General features: G+C 51.5%; 1 protein-coding gene across 1 annotated transcript in view; it reads left to right on the forward strand.

Annotated features, from left to right (window-relative positions):
* Positions 1 to 23342, forward strand: part of MYOC (myocilin) — a 37442-nt gene continuing 14100 nt past the window's right edge. Inside the window, exons 1-2 of the mRNA XM_050963273.1 lie at positions 1 to 92; positions 19869 to 20821. Of these exons, the coding sequence (XP_050819230.1) occupies positions 20230 to 20821 (592 nt within the window). The 5' untranslated portion in view covers positions 1 to 92; positions 19869 to 20229. The remainder of the gene's footprint in view (positions 93 to 19868; positions 20822 to 23342) is intronic.

Below are 23342 nucleotides of genomic sequence, written 5' to 3' on the forward strand. Positions count from 1 at the left end.
CTGGAACCCAGTGCCAGTCTGCTTTTAATGCTGGAAGGAGAAGCTGCCAGTGTGGTGACTGCTCGGGGAGAGCCAGCATGGCCAGCCAGGAGGTACTTATCGGCATTTTAACATATTGCTTTCTTCTGCGTCTACAAATCCTCCCATAACTGGCCTGCACAGCTGAAGGCTAAGGCGGCTTATCATAAGTTACAGGCTTTGGGGAAATATTTATTTAGAAAGAGGGCTAAAGGATTGATTGGTTTATTGTGGACAGGAGGTCACTTTAGAAGTGGAGATCTCATAAAAAGCCACTTCACTGTATGCCAACCCCACCAAGGGCATTGCAATGCAGTTGCAGCATGTTTACGGACCTGTGGTTATACAGAACTTGCAGCATGGTAAACGTGAGAATGGCTGCTATTTCAAACAGAGTGTACCTGCTTCCTACACTCATTTGGTTTGATTATGTATTTGAGCTGGCTGGTCTTTTCTGTCAAAATATTTTTTTCAGTGGAAAATGGGATTTCCAGACAATCGAATTGTTCCACAGAAAAAAGCTGATTAGACCAAAATTTTTCCAGTGGCAAACTGAAATGATGGTTTTGGGGGGTGCAGGGAGAGACTAGGTCACCCCCAAATGTTTGTTTGAAAAATGGAATTGAACTGGATCCACTTGAACTGCCACAGTGCCTCATGGGATTTGTAGTTTGAGTGTGCTAGGCTGCCTGTATGGCCTACGTTTCCTATGATGCATTGTGGTCTGCCCTCTGGCTGAGCCATCCCAGTGCATCATGGGAGTTCCAGGTCTGCAGTGCATGAGTACCCCACTGTGCTCTGCTTTGTGCATGGTGAGACAGTTCCTGACTCAAAGACTTTCTAATCTAAGGCAACAGGACAGAGCCAAGGGTGGGCAGACAGAAGTGTTGTTATCCCCATTGTATAGTTGGGGAACTGAGGCACACAGAGATTAAGGCCAGATTTTCAAAAAGAGGTAAGCACCCACTTTGGTCAGCAGAGCCCCTTTGAAAATTGCACCTCCTGGGCCTTGCCTACAGTAACAGAGCATGTTGTGGGTACTGCCAGAAAGCAAACACATCCCTCTTGAGTTCCAGTCCAGTTCCATATGACGCTCCCTGCTGGAAAGGCTCTGGGGATTCCAAACTGAATATGAGACAACAGTGTGATGTAGTTGCAAAACCAAAAGGTACCATCACTCGGGGGTGTACAAGCAGGGCTGTTGTACGTAAAACTGGGGAAGTAATTGTCCCGCTCTACTCGGCACTGGGGAGACTCAGCTGGCGCACTGTGTCCAGTTCTAGGTGCCATGCTTTAAGAAAGATGTGGACAAATTGGAGAGAGTCCAGAGGAGAGCAACAAAAATGATGGATAGAAGGTTTAGAAAACCTGACTTATGAGGAAAAGTTAAAGAAACTGGGCATGTTTACTCTTGGGACAAGAAGCCTGAGGGGGCACTTGGTAACAGCCTTTGACTATGCTAAGCATTGTTATAAAGAAGATGGTAATCATTTGGTCTCTGTGGCCATGAATGCGAAGACAAGAAATCATGGACTTAATCTGTCACCCCATTTCTAATCTAGCACAACCCCAGCCCCATACAAGCCTGACCCCTAGAATCCTGCATATATCCGCAGCCTCTTATGAAGCCCCAGCCATAATCCCCCCAACCCCTTATACATCCTTGGTTCCCCCATGGAACCCCTGCCCCCCCCAATGCCTAGAACTCCCCCACAAATACTCTAGGATCCCTCATCTACCTCAGTTCCACCTCGCCCCACCCCCACCCCAGGACTCCTTGGCTGGCTAGGTTTTCACCCAGCACTCCCCTGTTTTGGGCCGTAACTTCTACACACCCTGCTGTGCCCTAGCTCTTAAATAGACCCCCCTCCCAGACCCTCCATGTATTTGTATGTTCCCGCAGGCTGCAGGATCCCCCTCCATCAAGCCCCCTCCAGAGTTCCCAAGCACCCAGGCCCCCTGGACCTGGCCATACATCATACCTGGGCTACCTACATTATTCCCCTCCCCCAAACCAGGAGATTCCCCTACCTCCTTGTGCAACCCCCACCTCCACTTCCACAGGCCCCCTATCCAGCCCCCCATGTACCTTGGTGTCCTTCCAATCTTCTCAGCTCTTCCCCCCACAACCGCACCTTGGCTCTTCAGCCTCCCCTACACTCCCTGGCGCCATGTCCCCCCCCCCCCACCCCCCCGCTTCATCCCTGCTCCCCAAGGCAGGTCACCTTGCCATTCTAGTGTTGCTCAGGTTTGGCCTGCCCCACCCCTGCAGCGTGAGGGAGGGGCCGCCAGGGCAAATAGAAGGGAGTGGCTTTGTAACCTGGTGCATGGGTTGCAATATTGTGAGAAATTTTGGCCAAATCAAAATGTGTGTGAAAACATGGCAGTGGTGTCAAGCCAACCTTTCCATGACAAGTTTCCAGTTGAAAAGCTTTAACCAGCCCTACTGTTGAGCCGCAAGGAAGAAAGAAACACTACTGAGGGTTTTAAATAAATATTGGCACAAGAGAACAGGAGGTGATGTAAATGCTCCTCTTGAAGTCTTTGCTTATCTAAAGCATGTGAGAAAGGCCCCCAGCTCCCGATTTCTCACCCTGGTCACTGCTTCATAGACATGTAAACACAGCTACATTGATTTCTGTGGCTGCAAGGTAGGAAAGTGGTGCGGCTGCTTGCTAGGTTAGCCAGTAGGATGAGGCTATCTGTGGCTATTTCTAGCACGATGAGAGAGGAGCAGATGCCTTGATGTGCTTGAGGCATGACTTTCCCATGGGGCAGGCGTCCCTTTAAGGGGAGAATATACGCAGTTCTAAAGGGCTCTTTAAATCTAGCCGCAAAAGGCATAACAAGCAATAATGGCTGGAAGTTAAAGCCATTCTAATTAGAACTAACACATTTTTAACAATGAGGGTGTTTAACCTTTGGCACAAGCTACCAAGGGAAGTGGTGACATCTCCATTGCTTGGTCTTCAATGTAAGACAGGACAAATTGCTGGAAGTTGCTTTAGCCAAATTATTGGGCTTGATACAGGCGTCATTGGGTGAGGTTCTCTGGCCTGTGTTATTCAAGAGGGCAGGTGAGATCTGCTAGGGCTCCCTTCTGGCCTTGACATTGATCACGCCAAACAACCAAAATGATGAGCCCTACAGCGTGAGATGGGGCAGGGCACCACCACCACGTTAACGTCTGTAGGTGTGACCCTAAAGACTGCTCAGGCCCCAAGTGAAATGCATTTGACAGGAGTCACTGGGTCGCTGTGTGACTAGTGGTCCATGCCCCATTTTGGCACAGTTCACAGGCGTGGCTCAGGGCTGGAATAGCAGGTGAGGCAGGAGGTACCGTAGCAGAGCTGTGTAGGGGAATGCCTGGAAGAGCAGGGTTGCAGGTCAGGACTTATTTGCATCACCAAAGCACTGATCAAATACATCAGTAGCAGCAGAGAATGTGCATGGAAGTGCCCAGGGACTGAGGGTTGAGGCGGGTCCTGTTGACATGCAGCAGTGATAGGAGCTGAGCGTGATTATACAGAGCCTGTGTGACATGGATCATCTGGGCCAACGGCAGCCCTGCTGTACTGTACATGAAAGTGAGCCCTTCCAGGCAAAGATGCGTAAGCCGTACGAATAACATGCTGAGCCCAGATTTAGACTGATTGCCTGTCAAATGCAGAGCCCGTCAGCTCCAGTCTTTCTAACCCTATCCCTCTCCCACCTGGGGGCCATACTTTTCTCCTTGCCAAGCAAAAGTATTTACAGGCAGGGAGCTCTGTGGGGCTGGAGCCCTGCTGTGGCATCGGCAAGACACAGGCACATCTGTGTACATTAATGGGGTCCTACATGCACCGTAGGCAAATTGTACATAGACCCAGGCAGGACGTAGACAAGTGAGGCTACTTGTGGGGACTGCAGACAAGCTAAGGGCAGCGTTGTCTGTAACCACATTTTGTCCTCCCCTGAATCCTTGCTGCTCCATGCAGCTTCTATATGTAAGCTTGGCCATCTGCACACTTTGACAGAGTGCCACCTCTGGCTTTGGGCCTGCCTTGTCGAGCTGGTTTAAACCTTTGGAGTTGGTGACAAAGTGGGCAAATTGCCAACCAGAGTAGCCTTGGAAAGGGTTAAAGCTGAATTTGCTTCAGCAGAGTCCAGCTAGCATGCCCCCCAACCTGGCATTGTTACCAGTCCTGCCCCTTTGAAAGGCCCCTGACTGTTAAAGTTTGGAAGGGTTAAGGTTTCCCAGGCCCTGGTCCCACTACCCATGTTAGATCCCAGAGAGCCAGTATGACAGCCCCTAAGCCAACTGCTGAGAGATGAGGAGTAGACATGTCGTGCCACCCTTGAACAGTGGCTCATCTCCATCCACTGGCTCTCTCAGACCCCACCTGTGCCAAGGAGCAAGCCAGCAACAGCTCCTTCCCCTGGGGTAACTTGGCTTTGAGGCACAGCGTCTCAGTCGTCTGGGGAACTTTATTTCAGGCTCAGAGTGGCTTGGGATGCATGCGTGCGGGTTTGTCACTGCAGGCACCTGAGGGCCCAGAAATACACCCGAGGGAGAGGCAGGTGGGGGGGGGGTGTGCTGATGACATTCTGTAGCTACAGATGGGCTGCTCTGGGCACAGAGTCGGACATTAGCTACGTTGGCTCAGATCCTTAGCTGACTGCTCTGGGCCAAAGCAGTCTCGTTGCAGTACTGAGCATGCACATGTCCATCCCTGTCTATGTGTCCTCTCCCCCCCCCCCCCCCCCCCCGCTCTCTCTCATCCCCTGGGTTCATGAGACAGATTTAATTGCATTTAAAAAAAATATTAATTTTGCTAGCAGCTGTGCTAATGTAAGTGCTGTCAATCTCACACAGCACCTTCCCCATGGCTTTAGCTGGCGCCACTGCAAGGAGTGGGATGTTCTCTGTGCAGCAGGGCTAGCCAGAGAGGAAATGAAGAGATTAAAGCACACGAACTCTTAACAGATTTGAAACCATGGTATTTCTTAGTAATAAGGTTTAACATGCACAAGGCTGACAAAGGGAAGCATAAGTCCTTTACTTAACACATCTTCAACTAGCAGATGCAGATGAGAGGATAGGTTTGTCCGTGACTTGGTGCATGGCCTTGGGGGAAGTCAGTTTCCTCAGCTTTACAATGCTGCTGCTGATACTCACACACCCCTAATAAAATGCTTTGAGTGCTAGGGAAATGCAGGGTATTTATTCATAAATCGCGCTTCACTCTCACAGCTTCTGCAGTCTCCACATGGGTGAAATTAGAAAACATGCCTTAAACTCAAAGAGCTCAAGCTAGTTAGTTTACCAAAGAGGTGACTTGATCACAGTCTAAAAGTATTTATACAGGGAACAAATATTTAATTTTGGGCTCTTCAGTCTAGCAGAGAAAGGTCTAACACAATCTGACTGCAAGTTGAAACTAGACAAATGCATGCTGGAAATAAGGTGTAAATGTTTAACAGTGAGAGTAATTAGCCATTGGAGCAATGTACCAAGGGTTGATTCTCCATCACTGACAATTTAAAAATCAAAATTGGATGATTTTCTAACAGATTTGCTCTAGAAATTGTTTAGGGGCAGTTCTCTGGCCTGTGTTATACAGGGGGGTCGACTAGATGATCACAAAGGCTCTTTCTGGCCTAGGAATCTGAATATCAATCTATAAATATGAATCTGACAGCTAGGGAAGGGCAGGATTAGATTTCCAAGATTACTCTGCTCAGCTACCATGTAGGCACCTAATGGAAAAAGCCAATGGGAGTAGGAAAAAAAAAAAGCAAGCAAGCAAACAAAAACAATGTTAATGTTCTATCCTGTTGCTCACTACCACAGTATCAGAGCACCTTTCATGTGAAATCCATGGCAATAACTATGGTCCTAGTAGATTTCATGGAGTCTCTAGCACTGCCACCTTCATACAGTTGGGAAAATTTGCCCCCAAAATCAGTGACACCAAATACAATTGTTTGCTAGAAGGTATAAACCCAGAAACTTCAGTTTGGCCTAGACAGTACCATGGAGAAGATTTTATGACTTGGCGTCACCAGACAAACTGGATGAACGTTAACCATGTGACATTTGGGACAAAAAGCCATGTCATGCTGCAACATTGTCAATCCCCCGCATTCAAGAGTCATGGGTCAGGTCCCCATAAATCAGGAATTTGACTTAATTTTGGGCTTGACTCTTTAGTGTGGACATTGTCACATTTCGATGTAACCGTGAGAGCTAGAGACTTTCTTTAAAAAAAAGATGGGTCAGCCTGTGGCCCTGGGGCTAAGGAAAAAGAAAAAAAACCACACCTAATATCATAAGTCTTGCAATAAAGTCATGAGAGTTGGCAATACGGCTGCTGGGAGATATTAATGAGACGATGGTGTGTAAGATGAGCAAAGTAATTAATTAGGTAGTGCAATCGGATCAGTTTTTGAGAGCACATTATTAAAAAAAATATGGTCCACACAGGCGAGAAAGTGGCACTAAAATGAATGTGGTGTCAGAGGTTGGATATGTTGAGGCTAAAGAACTAAAGGAGGGAGAGGATAACTCACAGAGAACATTGGTGGAGGTTATGAAGAGGGCAGGGAGAGATTATTCACTTGTTAAGAAAAGAACAAGAAGAAATAAGCTTACGCTGCAGAAGGGAAAATTAAATAATAGGTTGGAGCGCAGGAAAATAGGAACAGTTAATCAATGGAACGAACTGCCAAGGGAGACTGTGGACTCAGCATTACTGGAGCGATTGCAGGCTGAGCCCCTGTGCCAGCAATAGGGCTGAGTCTGTTGTCTCAACATCCCACCATGCAGAAAGGGGGATTTGAACACATCACCAAAGCCTGCAGACCTTAAAAAGCCGGTGCTGCAGGGCAATGGATCAGCTTTTCCAGAGGCATCAGGGTGTGAGCTTTAATGCAGCACCACTTGTCCAGCTGACTGGCTGCTGGAACACCAGTGCTGCTCCTCAGTCATTGTCTCTGGCTTATGCTTTACACCAGATTAACACGAACTGATTCAATCATCCTCTTATCCATCTCTCTCAGGGCTGGTCTACACTACACAGTTAGGTCAAGATAAGGCAGGTCTTGTCAATCTAACTATGTCAGTGTCTCTCCTACAGACTTGCCCCACTACACCAACATAAAAATTCCACCTCCATGAGACGCATAGGGCTTATATTGGTGTAGTTAAGGTGACGCAGGACCTGTGGAATTGACAACAAAACTCCTCCCTGCCCTGGCTCCCTTGAAGAAGCCCAAGAGTCCCCCTGCCCACTCCCTGCTGGGAGCCAGGCAATCTTGAGCTGTGAAATTGACAAGGCTGGCCAGCTCCCTGTGGGGAGCAGGCAGGGGTGAGGAAGGGAGGCGAGAAGCCCTAGGTGGCTTCCCCAGGCTCCCAGTAGGGAACAATGGGGGGCAAGAAGCCCCAGGCAGCTTCCCCCCACTCCCTGCAGGCAACGGGGAGCAGCGGAGGCAGCCCACCATTAGCCCTGGAGCCTGTGGGGCAGCCAGGCTCCTGGTAGGGAGCTGCCAGTGGAGCTGAGAGATGGGGCTCCCAGCCACTCCCTGCCCCTTTTAGGTCGGTGGAAGCATCCCTGGTGAGGATGCACACCACTGACCCAAGGAGTATAGACATGAACCACCGCAATAATTACTGTGTTGGCTAAAAGTTGACCTAATATAGGTCAACTTACATTTGTGGTGCAGACATACTCTCAGTCTCTGCTATGTTCTCTGAATTCCAAGCGGTCATGGACCACAGTGCCACTGCGTTAGTGCTGTACAAACAAAGAACAAAGAGATGGCCCTGCCCCAAAGAGCTTCCAGTCCATATTCTGGCACCATTATCTTCAGGCATTTACCAAGTCACCGAGGGACAGCTTCCTTTGTGAAAAATCCACCCCTCTGAGCGACGTAGTTACACCGACCTAACCCCCCATGTAGATAGCGCTATGTCAGGGGGAGAGCTTCTCCCATCAACATAGGTACTGCCTCTTGGGGAGGTGGATTAACTGTGTCAACAGGAGAGCTCTCGCCCGTCAGCTAGGAGCATCTTCATTAAAGCACTACAGATGCATCAGTGCTGCTGCACCAAGTGTAGACTTGCCCTCAGGCAAAGAGGCATAGCGAACACCTCTACAGTCACTGCAAATTCTGAGGGAGCTAGTCTTAATAAATCCCCTATAGGAACATTGCTCCAATACTGTAAAGAACAAAAATGGAAGGTTTTCGATATTTTGGCCATACGTGGACTTGGAAGGAGCAGGTTTTCAGTCAGTGAGTGTTGGTTAATTGAAATGTACAGCTAGGCAAAGTAAGAGAAATGCTGCTTAAGAACTTAGAGTTTGCCCAGTTCTTAAATCAATGAGGCACAAGACCATGTAAGTGACTTGCCCATGGTCACACTGGAGGTCTGGCTAATCTGAGAGTTGAACCCAAATCCCCGGCCACTAAACTCTCCTACTTACAAGGATGCCCATTCTATACTCAGGCCAGCTGTCTCAGCCACACTTACTTACCTGGCTTCTCCTCATAAGTAGACTCTACATCTCTGTAGTCCATTGGGGGGAGTGGCTCCTCCCCCTCTGGGTTTGTGGGCAGCCAAGCTGCCCCACTATCTCTCTGGGGTGGGGGGGGGGTCAGGGTCACCTGACGTGGGGAATCAGTGGGGTGATGGGAGATGTGAGCTCGGGCCTGTGATCAGGGCCAAACAACAAACACAGTTACGGAGCCCCAGCCCCTGGTCAGGGTGGGGCAGCAGAGTCTCTGGCTCAGGCCTGCACTCAGGTTAAGTGGCAAACAGTTGGGCCTCCTAGCTCTGGCAGAGGGCCAACAAGCGCAGGCTTCTTGCCTAAGAGATGAGGAGACTGCCACCCACGGCTTGGGGTGGCAGGGAGGATGTCAGCCCACCCACTCCTCTGCATCCCGGCCCAGGGCCCTAGCAGCGGTGGAGCGGTTTGCCACTGGGTCAGCGGGGATCCTGACCGCAACACACTGACTCACTCACTGTCAACACTGCAGCCAGACAGGGGTCGGCTCCCTCGGGCCACTGCCTAACTGCCTCTCGGTGTACTTGGCTCTGTAGAGGGTGGTCTGGGAAGAAGGCCTCTGTCAGCACTTCAGCTCCTCCGTGCTCGGGTCTGTAAATGGCCCTGGCCAGTCCTGCAGCAGCCTCCCAGCTCAGGAGCTCACAGGAGGCATCTGGCTTCTCTGGCAGCTACCTCCCAACTGAGTGCTCCAGCCCGCCTTTTGTACTTCCGGTCCTGCCCACTAACTTCCGGTGGGAGGGTTAGCATAGTGTGGCTCCACCCACCAGGGTTCAATGAAAGGCTCCTCCCCCTCCAGGTCTATGGGCGGCCAATCCACCCTGCTACAATCTCCCAGACAATGCTGCAATGTCAATCATCTTTCACACATCTGCTGGGCTGACATTGCCCTTAACTCCAGTATCTATTCAGAGAGTCACTCTGTGTTTATTTATTTCCAGTATCAAACCAATTTGTTGTACACAACCACTTGGCTGTGTAAGTGTACCATGACCAAGCAAAGAGCTCTGTTTCTGCACCACTGCTTTCTTCTCCAACTATATGCTTTTATATGGGGGTACCTATATATTTGCAATGTGCATACAAAGCAACACACCTTTGCAATATGGTTGCATTTAATGGCTCTTTGGCGACTGCTAGTGGCAAAAATCCTCAACTGCTAGAGACGGGACACTAGATGGGGAGGACTCTAAGTTACTACAGAGATTTCTTTCCCAGGTGTCTGGACAGTGGGTCTTGCTCATGTACTCAGGGTCTAACTGATCACCAGATTTGGAGTCCGGAAGGAATTTTCCCATAGGTCAGATTGGCAGAGACCCTGGGGGTTTTTTACCTTCCTCTGCAGCATGGGGTACAGGTCACTTGCAGGTTTAAACTAGAGTAAATGGTGGATTCTGTGTAACTTGAAGTCTTTAAACCAGGGATCAGCAACCTTTCAGAAGCAGCGTGCCGAGTCTTCATTTGTTCACTCTAATTTAAGGTTTCGCATGCCGGTAATACATTTTAATGTTTTTTAGAAGGTCTCTCTCTACAAGTCTATATATTATATAACTAAACTAGTGTTATATTGTAAAATAAACAAGGTTTTCAAAATGTTTAAGAAGCTTCATTTAAAATTAAATTAAAATGTTGATCTTACACTGCCAGCCCACTCAGCCCACTGCTGGTCTCGGGTTCTGTTCATCTAGGCTGGCAGTGGGCTGAGTGGGGCCTGCGGCTGGGACCCCAGCTGGGAAGGATCTGGCACCCAGAACCCCAGACCGGCAGCGGGCTGTGTGGGGCTAGCAGCTGGGACCCCAGACCGGCAGTGGGGTGAGCAGCTCAGTCCACTGCCATTCAGGGGTTCCATCTGCTGGCTCCTGCCAGCCGGGATCATGGCTGCCGGATCCGCTAAGCCTGCTGCTGGTCTGGGGTCCCAGCCCTGCCCACATACAGTGGTTACCTACCTTCTCCCTGGTTCTGGCCCATTCTCTTCCTCTCTCTGCACTGAGCTAAGGGTGGGAGTGGACCGAGCACAGGGCTGGGGGTGAAGGGTCTGGCCAGGAGCTAGAATGAGAGAGAGGGCTCAGGGTTGGGGCAGGAGGTTTGGGTGTGGGGGCACTTACCTGGTGTGAGGGGTGCAGGTGGGAATGTGAGTGGGGGTGCAGGAGCTCCCGTTTGGTGCTCAGGGTGGGGATGGGCATGTGTGGGGTGCATGGGATATGGGGGGGGCTGGGGATGTGTGGGGTGCAAGAGTCAGGGCAGAGGGCTAGGCACATGTGTGGGGGGGTGCAGGTGTCAGGGTAGGGGGGCTGGGTATGTGTGGAGGTGCCAGAGTCAGGGCTGGGGTCATGTGGGGGGGGGGGTGAAGGAGTCAACAGAGGGCTGGAGGGTACAGGGCTCAGGGCAGGGGCCGGGGGGGGGGTTGTGGGGGTGCAGGGCTCAGGACAGGGCTGGGTGTGTGTGTGTGTGGGGGGGGGGGATCAGGGCAGAGGGCTGGGTGACTGCCCCCCCCCGAACCCCCAACACCCCCTGCTCCTTGTCCTGACTACCCCCTCCTGGGACCCCACTCCCTATCTAAGCGTTCCTGCCCCTTGTCCCCTGACTGCCCCACTAGGACTCTACCTGTCCCCTAACTGCCCCAATGCTTATCCACACCCCCGCACCCAGACAGAACGCCCTGGACTCCCATGCCTATCTAACTGCTTCCCACCCCGACAGGCCCCCCAGAACTCTGGACCTATACAACAATGCCTCCCTGCTTGCCCAACCCCTCTCCACACCCCTATCTCCTGACAGTCCCCCTGAACTCCCAACCCCCCCCAGCTCCTTGTCCCCTGACCATCACCTCCAGAGACCCCCCCCCACCTAACTGCCTCCCCAGGGCCCTCCTTGCTCCCTGTCCCGATTGCCCTGACCGCTATCCACCCCCCACTCCCTAACAGACCCCGGGACTCCCATGCCCCATCCAAGTCCCTCTGCTCCCTGACTGTCCCCTCCAGAGACCCCCACGCCCTAACCACCCCCCTGGGATCCCACCCCCTACATCCAACCCCCCCTGCTCTCTGTCCCCTGACTGCCCCCACTCCTTATCCAACCCCACCCCCCGGACTCGGACTCCTTACCATGAGGTTTCCCACCGATCTGGATCCCTGCCGCCACATGTGCAGCGCTCTGAGGGGCGGAGTGGGGCTGCACGCGGCGGCGGGGCTCTGGATGAGCGGGGAGCATCTTGCCCTCCCCACGGAGCCAAACGCTGCCCTGCGGGAGTGCGCAGCCCCAGCTCCCAGAGCACTGTGCGCGGTGACATGGCTCATGAGGAAGGAGGGGAAGGCGGTGGAGAGGACGGCGGCTCGCTGTGCTCGCCCGGCGCTCCAGCCCGGGTGCATGGACCTTGCAGCTTGTTGCGTCAGCAGGATTTTTAATGGCACACTGGGGTGCCGGCAGGCCCCAGCGTGCCATTAAAAATTGGCTCGCGTGCCATCTTTGGCACGTGTACCATAGGTTGCTGACCCCTGCTTTAAACCATGATTTGAGGACTTCACTAACTCAGCCAAAGCTTAGGGGGCTATTTACTCCTGCGCCAAAAAATTAAAAATTCTGCACCAAAAAAAAAAATTCTACACACACTATTTTAAAATTCTGCAAATTGTATTTGTCAAATAAATGTGGAGGCTCCAGCATGGCACCGGAGAGCACAGGCCACTGGCTGCACAGACGTAGGAGATCACTGTGCAGCTCCGACTCCCCAGGACATGGACTCAGCAGTGAGGCTGCACCCAACCCTGACACAGCGCAAGGACGGGCCTGCCCCAGAAACACCCTAGGGCTTCTCGAAGCCAGGTGCACCAGGTGTGGACAGGCAGGCTCAGCAAGGCAGGATCCAAGTGTGGAGGGGCTTTGTGTGGGGGGGATCTAGGTGTGGATGAGAGGGTTTTGTGTGGGGAAATCTGGGTGTGGGCAGCTCAGTGGGGGATCCGAGTGCAGGGGGGATCTGGATGCACAGAGGCTTGTTGGGGGCGTGGTTCTGGGTGCAACAGTGATGGGACTCTGCAGGGGGGTCCAGGTGAAGGTGGTTGAGGCTCAGTGGGGGGGAGTCTGGAGGGCTAGAGCTCAGCTGAGGGGGTTTGGTGTGGGGGAGCACAGTGGGGGGTCCAGCTGCAGCTGGTTGGGGCTCGGTGGGGTGGGGATCTGGGTACCAGTGGCTTGTCTGGGTGGCCCAGGTGCCTGGGGAGTGGGAGTCATGGGCGGGATTCTGAGTGTGGGGGGCTGAGGCTCGGCAGGAGGGTCTGGATGCATGGGAGTTGGGTGAATGGGGGAGCAGCTACCTGTACAGGGACCTCTCCCCCTGCAGCTGAGGAGCGATGGATGCAGGAAGGGGGCAGGGGAGAGTTTGCAGAGCTTCCTGCATCCAGTGGGTCTGACTCGGCTCTGGATGCTCTGCAGGGGAAGAGGAAGTCCCGTCCTCTCCAGCCCAGACGGGACTAGCAGCTGAGCCTGGTGCAGAATAGGAGCCACCAGCCGGGTCTTCCCCAGTCCCGCCTCCTGCCCCACAGTGATTTACCGCTCTGCTGACTATCCTGGGCCTCTGAAACATTGTCATAACCTAGTCCCAGATTTGGACCTTAGCATCCAAAATATGGGGGTTAGCATGAAAACCTCCAAGCTTAGTTACCAGCTTGGACCTGGTAAAGCTGCCACCACCCAAAAAATTAGAGTGTTTTGGGGCACTCTGGTCCCCCTAAGCCTTCCCTGGGGACCCCAAGACCCAAATCCCTTGAGTCTCACAACAAAGGGAAATAAACCTTTTCCCTTCCCCCCCTCCAGGTGTTCCTGGAGAGATGCACAGAAGCAAGCTCCGTGAATCTAAACAGAGGGATTCCACCCGCCCCGTTTCCAGCCTTGGAAAACAGAAGTACCGAGAGCTAATCTCTCTTCCCCCCCTCACCCAGAGGGAATGCAAAGTCAGGCTAGTAAATCTAACACACACAGATTTCCCCCTGACTTCTTCCTCCCACCAATTCCCTGGTGAGCACAGACTCAATTCCCTGGAGTTCCCCACTAAAGAAAAACTCCAAGAGGTCTTAAAAAGAAAGCTTTACATAAAAAGAAAGAAAAAGTACATAAAAATGGTCTCTCTGTATTAAGGTGACAAATACAGGGTCAATTGCTTAAAAGAAATATGAATAAACAGCCTTATTAAAAAAGAATACAATTCAAAGTACTCCAGCAACTACACACATGTAACTACAAAAAAAAAACCAAAACACCTATCTTTTGTACTTACAACTGGGAAACAGAAGATTAGAAGCAGGAAATAGAAAAATCCTTCCCATAGCCGAGAGGGACAGATACAAGACCAAGAACAAAGGACCCACACACAAACTTCCCTCCACCCAGATTTGAAAAAGTCTTGTTTCCTGATTGGTCCTCTGGTCAGGTGTTTCAGGTTACGTCTTTCCAGGTGAAAGAGACATTAACCCTTAGCTATCTGTTTATGACAAACATACTGCTGGGGAGGGTGGCATGACAACTCTTGTAGCTTCCCTTTGCTTCCCCATCAAAGTCATTTTGCTGCAGGAAAGCAAAAAATCTGTGGAGGACATAAATTCTGTGCATGTGCAGTGGAACAGAATTCCCCCAGGAATATCTGTTACAGGAGTGGAAAAGTTCTGTGCCCTGCAATGTGCAGGAGGTCAGACTTGATGAAGTCTGTGAATCTATAATGCATCTATAAAACGCTGCAGACCTATGGCTGGACACCTTTGTGTTGATTGCTTCCACATTTCCTGCAAACAAGTCTCTAGTCTCTGCTGTTTACTGGTGTGGTCTAGTGGACAAAGCACTGGATTGGAACTACATCACTCAGGGATGTGGATTTTTCACCCTCCCCCACCCGGCTTTCATTCCCTGCTCTGCCACTAGCCTGGCTGGGTGACCTTGGGCAAGTCACTTCCCCACTCTGTCCCTCAGTTTCCCTATCTGTAAAACTGGGATAATGAAACCAACCTTCATAAAGTATGTTGAGATCTGCTGATGAAAAGCACCGTACATGAGCGAGGTATCATTATTCCATCGCTATGCTTTGGTGTGCATTTTTACTTGGAGGTACTTTTTTCTGCTTTCTAATACTCACTTGGGAAACAAGGGAGCCCTGAAGCTGTCCACTGGCCTTCAGGGTCCAGCCTATTTTTCCTAATACCCCTGCTGTGAGCTGGTTATTGGTCATGCCACAAACAACATGGTCCACAGTTAGTCTACTATTGACTATTCAGGAGCTGCTAACAGGGAGTTTTGCAAGGGAGTTCTCCAGGTGAAGGAGGAGCACATACAGCATCTGTGGGGTAAGTGACTGTCTGCAGTGTTTGTGTTTGTGTTTGGGGGTTACTGGCTGTGTGCTGAGCTTGTGTTTGTCAGTCTGTTTGGTTTGTTTGTTTGAAGGACCGTGTGCTGTAGCTGGCAGTTGGAGGCAGAGCTACCAGGAAGGTTTGAAAGCTAGAAGCCTCTGGTAATTGGCTGAGCCTTAACCAGTAGGCGGGGCATTCACTCAGGCCAGGGCTTTATAAAGCTGCGCACAAGCGACCAGGGAGCTTAGCGAAACAGGAGCTGCTAACAGGGAGTTTTGCAAGGGAGTTTTGGAAGGGGAGTAGGAAGGGGGGGGGGTCCCTTGTCGGTCTCATCTGTGACCCATTGGTCCCCTGAACCTATAAACTGAGCCACATCCAAAACCTTTCAGTTTACAGCAGAGCAGAGCGGACAGGGAGCTGCAGACAGGAATTTGAGAGAGTTTGACAGAGGGAGGCTTACAATGGTGAGGAGGACCCGCAACACCTGTGCCAGCACTGCTTCTGTCTCCTCCACCTGCGCCTGTAGCCAGACAGAGCACCAAAGCATGGATGCTTCTACCCAGATTCTGGTGTGGGCTTGCAAAGACTTCGGCTCTATGAGCTAAGATCATTTGCAATTTCCACTTACTGATATCCAGGCTGGTGGTGGCATCCAATGTGAAAGGTGCCTACTGATGGAATCTCTCAGGCAGCAGGTGGGAGAGCTGCAGGAGGAGGTGGCTAGGCTGAGGAACATCCATACCCATGAGCAATTCCTGGACAGTATCCATGTGGAGACAGCTGACGTAGCTGTCCCAGTTCACAGGACTACCGACACATCAGTGGAGGAGGAGATGCCTCGGGGTGTATCTGACACACCAGTGGAGGAGGAGGCTCAGGGTGGACACAGCCAGCTGGTTACTTCTAGCAGGAGGCAGTGCTCCACCGCTGCTGCAAACCCTCCTGCTGTGGTAAAAGATAACCGTTATGCTCTTCTTGATACAGGAGAGAAAGAATCACCCCCAACAGTTAAGGAGGTGAAGCCTCGTACCCCTAAGGCTGGGAGGTCTGCTGCCACCACTGATAAGAAACGTAGGGTAGTGGTGGTTGGATACTCTCTGCTGAGGGGGACGGAGACACCCATCTGTCACCCTGACCGTTCATCCTGGGAGGTATGCTGCCTGCCAGGGGCCCGTATCCGAGATGTTACAGAGGCATTGTCGAGGATTATCCGGCCTTCTGACTACTACCCCATGCTACTCATCCATGTGGGCACAAATGATACTGCGAGGTGTGACACTGAGCAGATCAAGAGTGACTACAGGGCTCTGGGAGTACGGGTTAAGGAGTTTGCAGCGCAGGTGGTATTCTCTTCGATTCTTCCTGTTGAAGGTAGGGGGCCGGGCAGAGACAGATGCATCGTGGAGGTGAATGCCTGGCTGCGAAGATGGTGTCGCCAGGAGGGCTTTGGCTTCCTCGACCATGGGATGCTATTCGAGAAAGGACTGCTAGGAACAGATGGCGTTCACCTTTCGAAGAGGGAAAAGGCCTTATTTGCGCACAGACTAGTAAGGAGGGCTTTAAACTAGGTTCGACGGGGACAGGTGAGCAAAGCCCACAGGTAAGTGGGGAACAAGACCTGGGAGATGGGTTGGAAACAGGAGGGAGCACGGGCTATAATGGCAGAGAGGAAGGAGGGTCAGGGCAAAGCTGGGAGGCAAGATCAAACCAGTATCTTAGATGCCTCTATACAAATGCAAGAAGTATGGGTAATAAGCAGGAAGAACTGGAAGTGCTAATAAATAAATACAACTATGACATTATTGGCATTACTGAAACTTGGTGGGATAATACACACGACTGGAATGTTGGTGTGGATGGGTATAGTTTGCTCAGGAAGGATAGACAGGGGAAAAAGGGAGGAGGTTTTGCCTTATATATTAAAAATGTACACACTTGGACTGAGGTGGAGATGGACATAGGAGACGGAAGTGTGGAGAGTCTCTGGGTTAGGCTAAAAGGGGTAAAAAAACACGGGTGATGTCGTGCTGGGAGTATACTACAGGCCACCTAATCAGGTGGAAGAGGTGGATGAGGCTTTTTTCAAACAACTAACAAAATCATCCAAAGCCCAAGATTTGGTGGTGATGGGGGACTTCAACTATCCAGATATATGTTGGGAAAATAACACCGCGGGGCACAGACTATCTAATAAGTTCCTGGATTGCATTGCAGACAACTTTTTATTTCAGAAAGTTGAAAAAGCTACTAGGGGGGAAGCTGTTCTAGACTTGATTTTAACAAATAGGGAGGAACTTGTTGAGAATTTGAAAGTAGAAGGAAGCTTGGGTGAAAGTGATCATGAAATCATAGAATTTGCAATTCTAAGGAAGGGTAGAAGGGAGTACAGCAGAATAGAGACAGTGGATTTCAGGAAGGCGGATTTTGGTAAGCTCAGTTAGTTTAACCTCTGTGCCAGGGAAGATAATGGAGCAGGTAATCAAAGAAATCATCTGCAAACACTTGGAAGGTGATAGGGAATAGCCAGCATGGATTTGTAAAGAACAAATCGTGTCAAACTAATCTGATAGCGTTCTTTGATAGGATAACGAGCCTTGTGGATAAGGGAGAAGCGGTGGATGTGTTATACCTAGACTTTAGTAAGGCATTTGATACAGTCTCGCATGATATTCTTATAGATAAACTAGGAAAGTACAATTTAGATGGGGCTACTATAAGGTGGGTGCATAACTGGCTGGATAACTGTACTCAGAGAGTAGTTGTTAATGGCTCCCAATCCTGCTGGAAAGGTATAACAAGTGGGGTTCCGCAGGGGTCTGTTTTGGGACCGGTTCTGTTCAATATCTTCATCAAGGATTTAGATGTTGGCATAGAAAGTACGCTTATTAAGTTTGCGGACGATACCAAACTGGGAGGGATTGCAACTGCTTTGGAGGACAGGGTCAAAATTCAAAATGATCTGGACAAATTGGAGAAATGGTCTGAAGTAAACAGGATGAAGTTCAATAAAGATAAATGCAAAGTGCTCCACCTAGGAAGGAACAATCAGTTTCACACATACAGAATGGGAAGAGACTGTCTAGGAAGGAGTATGGCAGAAAGAGATCTAGGGGTCATAGTAGACCACAAGCTTAATATGAGTCAACAGTGTGATACTGTTGCAAAAAAAGCAAACGTGATTCTGGGATGCATTAACAGGTGTGTTGTAAACAAGACACGAGAAGTCATTCTTCCGCTTTACTCTGCGCTGGTTAGGCCTCAACTGGAGTATTGTGTCCAGTTCTGGGCACCGCATTTCAAGCAAGATGTGGAGAAATTGGAGAGGGTCCAGAGAAGAGCAACAAGAATGATTAAAGGTCTTGAGAACATGACCTATGAAGAAAGGCTGAAGGAATTGGGTTTGTTTAGTTTGGAAAAGAGAAGACTGAGAGGGGACATGATAGCAGTTTTCAGGTATCTAAAAGGGTGTCATCAGGAGGAGGGAGAAAACCTGTTCACCTTAGCCTCCAATGATAGAAGAAGCAGCAATGGGCTTAAACTGCAGCAAGGGAGATTTAGGTTGGACATTAGGAAAAAGTTCCTAACTGTCAGGGTAGTTAAACACTGGAATAGATTGCCTAGGGAAGTTGTGGAATCTCCATCTGTGGAGATATTTAAGAGTAAGTTAGATAAATGTCTATTAGGGATGGTCTAGACAGTATTTGGTCCTGCCATGAGGGCAGGGGACTGGACTCGATGACCTCTCGAGGTCCCTTCCAGTCCTAGAGTCTATGAGTCTATTCCGCTTCACAGCCCTTTGCTTTATGATGCAGGTCTGTAACGTGATGCTCAATGGTCTCACCTGGCATGAGTGCCTTTCAGTAAAGACCTGGCACAGAGAAGTGCAGGGTGATGCAGCTCATGGAGATAAACCTGAGCTAGCTTGAAGTGAGCTAACTTTGCTACCAGAGCGGTGAAGCTGCCAAGAAGCCTGGGTGATTATTCATGCAGCCAGCCTGCATCAAAGCACGGGCTGCTGCAGCTTCATTACTACCCATACCCAAGCCAGCTAAATCCAGGATAGCTTGGGTACGTCTACATGTGCTCCAGTCACACCCTCTGGCTGCTGCCTCTTGAGATGCAGTGGTGTTACAAAAGGTTAATATCCCCAGTCACCCAACAGGGGGCAGTACCACTAACTGTGGTCAGAACTCACTAATTCAACACTTGGTGGATTTTCTCCAGATCATGCGTGGTCTCCTTGCTGGGGCAGTGACCCAGGTGCTTGGGGGAAGATGGAACAGATTTTTATTCTGAGCAGTTAAAAAAACAAATTGTCTTGTTAAAAAACATGCTGAGCTTCACACACCTGCCCCGGACTGGAGAAAGGCTGGTGCTGGTCAAGATTGAGCAAGCCCATCCCTTCAGCAAAGGGTTCGGAAACATCCTAACCCACCCGAGTCCTCCAATGAATGCTCTAGCAGAACCAGGGGTGGGCAGATTTGACACTTGTAGAAGTGCAAAAGGGTAAAAGAAGCTACATTTCTCCCAGCCTCTGTCTCTTGGGGTAGGTCTTCACCGCAATCAGGGTGTGTGACTGCAGCACAGAGACCCATACCTGAGCTAGTTTTGATGTAGCTAGAATGGATACCAATAGTAGTGAAGCCACAGCAGCATGGATTTCAGCGTATGGGGAACATTGTATGGGCATGTACTGAGGTGACTAGCTAGCTACCTCCCCTTACACAGATTTTTTTAAACTCAGGCCTTACAAGTGTAGAGCTCGGAGATTTAACCAAACTCAGACTGCAACTGCCTGCATGACCCAACTCTCTGCTTGCCAGCCCGTCAGCCCATCCTCTCTTACAGACAGCAATCTAGTGTGAATCCCTCCCCCACATCCCTAAATACACTGATTCTGTGGGCTGGCAAGCGTGACAGGTTATCATTGGAAAGAAAACCCTAGTGCTCTGTTCCCCTCTCACTCATGCCGATTTTACAGCAGCGTCACTCCATTGCATTCAGCAGATCAACTCTTGATTTACACCCAAAGACCCCAGCCTAACGTGGAACCTTTGGCTCATGTATGAACACGACCGCACTCTTTGCTAAAAGTCCGGCTGCGAGCAGGAGGGAAGGTGGGGATCGGAGATGCTGTTCCTTTAAGAAATTCTAAAGCCAGCTCTCGAAGGTTCCTGTTATTCCATGGCTCTGGCGCAGCAACCCTCTCCCTCCGCCTACCCCGAGTCCCAGCTGTATAAATGAAGCTCCAGTGAGCTGGCAGGCGTCCCTCACTCAGTAGCCAGCAGCTCAGGAAGCAGCTCTCCTCTCCCAGGCACTGACGGGTACCGTGTGCAGTGCTGATGGGGGCAGCATCCATAACAAAGACGCTCGTGGTTTGGCTGTTGCTGTCAGTGGGCCTGGCCCGGGTGGCTCTGGGGAGTACGGTCCATCTCAGGAGAGCCAATGACAGGAACGGTAGATGCATCTACTCATTTGCCGTCCCCAGCCCGAATGAAGCCAGCTGTCCAGAACTGGGCCAGGCAACATCAGCCATCCGGGAGCTCCAGAGGGGGAGCAACGTGCAGCGCTCAGAGCTGGAGTCAGCCAAGGCCAGGCTGAGTCTCCTGGAGAACTTGGTGACCCAGCTGCATGTGGCGCTGGGTGCAGGGGGCTCCCCCGCTTCCACTGCGGAGCTCCAGAGAGAGCTGGATAGGCTGAAGATGGAAAGAGCCCAGCAGGAGTCTCAAATCAGCAGACTGGAGGCTGCCTACAGCACCCTGGGGCAGGAGAAGTCCTTTCTGGAAGAGGAGAAGAGCCGACTGGAGCAGGATAAAGCTGAGCTGGGAAGGAGGTTGGAGAGCAGCACTCAGGAGATAGCTCGGCTGAGGGCCAGCCAGCGTCACCAGGTCAGCGAGGCACCCTCCCAGGACTCCCAGCAAGGCTCCCAAGAAGGTAAGGTTCATGAGAACTTAGCCAGTCTCTCACTGAGTTTCCCTTACACCTGGTTCAGCCCTTTGAGCCCCACTAGGCCACACGGCCTCGCTGTCTCCTTTGCAGCAGAGGATGCCCATGCAGAGTCTGCACCTGGATATGTGTGGCTGTCCCTTGGAGCGTACAGTTGGGGCGTGGGAAATAAGTTTCCCTTGCCTCGATTTCTGTCCTTAGACCATTGTCTGCAGGGCCGGCTCCAGGCACCAACTTATCAAGCAGGTACTTGGGGCGGCAACTCTGGAGCGGGATGGCACTTTCAGGTATTCGACGGCAATTCGGCGGAGGATCCCTCCCTCCTGCTCAGAGCGAAGGACCTCCCGCTGAATTGCCACAGATCACGATCGCGTTTTTTTTTGGCTGCTGGGCAGCAAAAGCCCTGGAGCCAACCCTGATTGTCTGGAAGGGAAAGGATGGTCGTTAATGCACTGGACTGGGAGCCAGGAGACCTGACATCAAATACCAGCTCTGCCACAGACTCTCTGGCACATCACTTAATCTGTCTCCCATTCTTTTTCTCGTCCTCTGGGATGGTAGACTTTCTGGGGCAGGGGCCGTCTCGCTGCGTGTAACTAACCCAATGGGGTTGTGATCCCCTTTGGAGCTTCCAGCTGCTTCAGTAGCAACAATCAACAGCAAGAGACTCCAGGGAGCCACCTCCCCAAGAGAGCTGAGGCTCTAGCTAGAGATAGGCTCAAGCCCAGGCGCCCTCATAGTTCGAGGGAGTTCAGACCCAGATCTGAACTTAGTGGCCAGAGCCCAGCTCCCGCAGCAGAAGAGGGAAAGAGTTACAATACGCACACACAGTCCCTTGGCTGCAGCCAAGCCCACCGACAAGCTGCTCCAACAGATAGATGCCCAGAAGTGCCTTTATTTGGCATTCCCTCTGCTGTGCCTTTGTGCAGGTGTCCCTCTATCTGTCCCTGCCCCAGGGACTATAGCCTAAGCTGTACTGTTGCTTTCTCCCCCATCTCTTTCTCCCCAACGTGCTTAGTTCACTGTTGCCCTTCCAATTCCTTTCCCCTTCTCCACCAGCCCACTGGCAGGAGAGGACCCATTCCTGTGCTATGCAGCCTGGGACACGTGGGATTAATGGAGTTGGGAGCCAGTAGGCTACAGCTCTTACCCGAGATGGGAGCAATAGGACAGACACTGCAAGTGCAAACATCTCGGGCATTAAACAGAGCTTCCCGCCGGGGAAGAACCTAGAAACCCTGCTGCTGGGCAGAGGACCTTGCAACCTCAGTGAGACCCTGATTCCTCCCTGTGAACACACTGAGCCTCCCCTGGCACAGCCACCGCCTCCCTGCTGCCAGACACCTGGGCCGTGGTGGCCCCGCTTCTTTCCCTCCCTGCTGGGAAGGGTTTCCGCTGAAGTTTTTGCTTATTTTGCAGTTTCCCCAGGCAGCTGAGGAGGCGCTATCTGCTACTCAGCTACCGGGGTCCCTTGGACTCCCCAGGGAGATTATGGGTGAACCCAGACACTAAGTAGCAGATATCACCTTCTCAGCCGCCCAGAAACCTGCATGGCGTATATAAAGCTGAGTGTTTTTCACCCGCCACTGCCTGGCTGCTCCTCTCCAGCACTTCACCCTCCACTCTGGAGGTCCCCGCCACTGCTCGCTGGTTCCTCCTAGGGTGACCAGATGTCCCAATATTTGGGGATTTTTCTTATATAGCACCTATTTACCCCCCGCCCTCTGTCCCAATTTTTCACACTTGCTATCTAGTCATCCCAGTTCCTCCTCTCCTCACCCACTGACCCTCTCCCCACTCGGCCTGGCCGCTGCTGCTTGCTGCGTCCTCTCCCCACTGCCCTGCTTGGCTGCTGCTCGAGTGGGGAGGTGCAGGGAGGAGAGGAGGGAGGGATGCATGTAGCGAGCAGTGGTGGGGGATCCGAGCGTGGAGGAGGGAGGAGGAATGCACATGATGAGTGGGGAGGGCGGAGTGTGGGTGGGGCTGCAAGTGGATGAGGAGGGACAGGGAGCTAGCCTCCCCCAGGGGAAGCTTCACCTGCCGCCCATAGAGTCTTGGGATGGGACCAGTGACTTCCCAGTTCCCAGACACCCCCAAAGGGGAAGTGCTGGACCTGCAGTGCAGGTCGGAGCAGCCCTACGGGGGCCCTAACTAGCATCCCAGCTGTAGCAACTCTCCTGCAGGTTGTGTCTCCTGATGATAACTGGGGCATAGGAAAGCCCACAGGTGCTGACTTGTGTTTTTGCTGGTGGGTGTGCCTCTCCACCCCCTCCCTGCCCCTGAAAGTGGTGGGCAGGGCCTCAGGAGGGTTTCCAGCTTTCTATTGGCACAAAACTGAACACCCTAGCCCTGCCCCTGAGCCGAGGCCCCACCCCTTCCCAGAGGCCCCACTCCCGCTCACTACATTTCCCCTCCCTCAGTGGCTTATTCTCCCTCATCGTCACTCACTTTCACTGGGCTGGGGCAGGGGTGCAGGAGAAGGTGAGGGGTCTAAATGGGGGTGCAGGCT

This window comes from Gopherus flavomarginatus, chromosome 7, assembly GCF_025201925.1.
Source record: "Gopherus flavomarginatus isolate rGopFla2 chromosome 7, rGopFla2.mat.asm, whole genome shotgun sequence".
NCBI lineage: Eukaryota > Metazoa > Chordata > Testudines > Testudinidae > Gopherus > Gopherus flavomarginatus.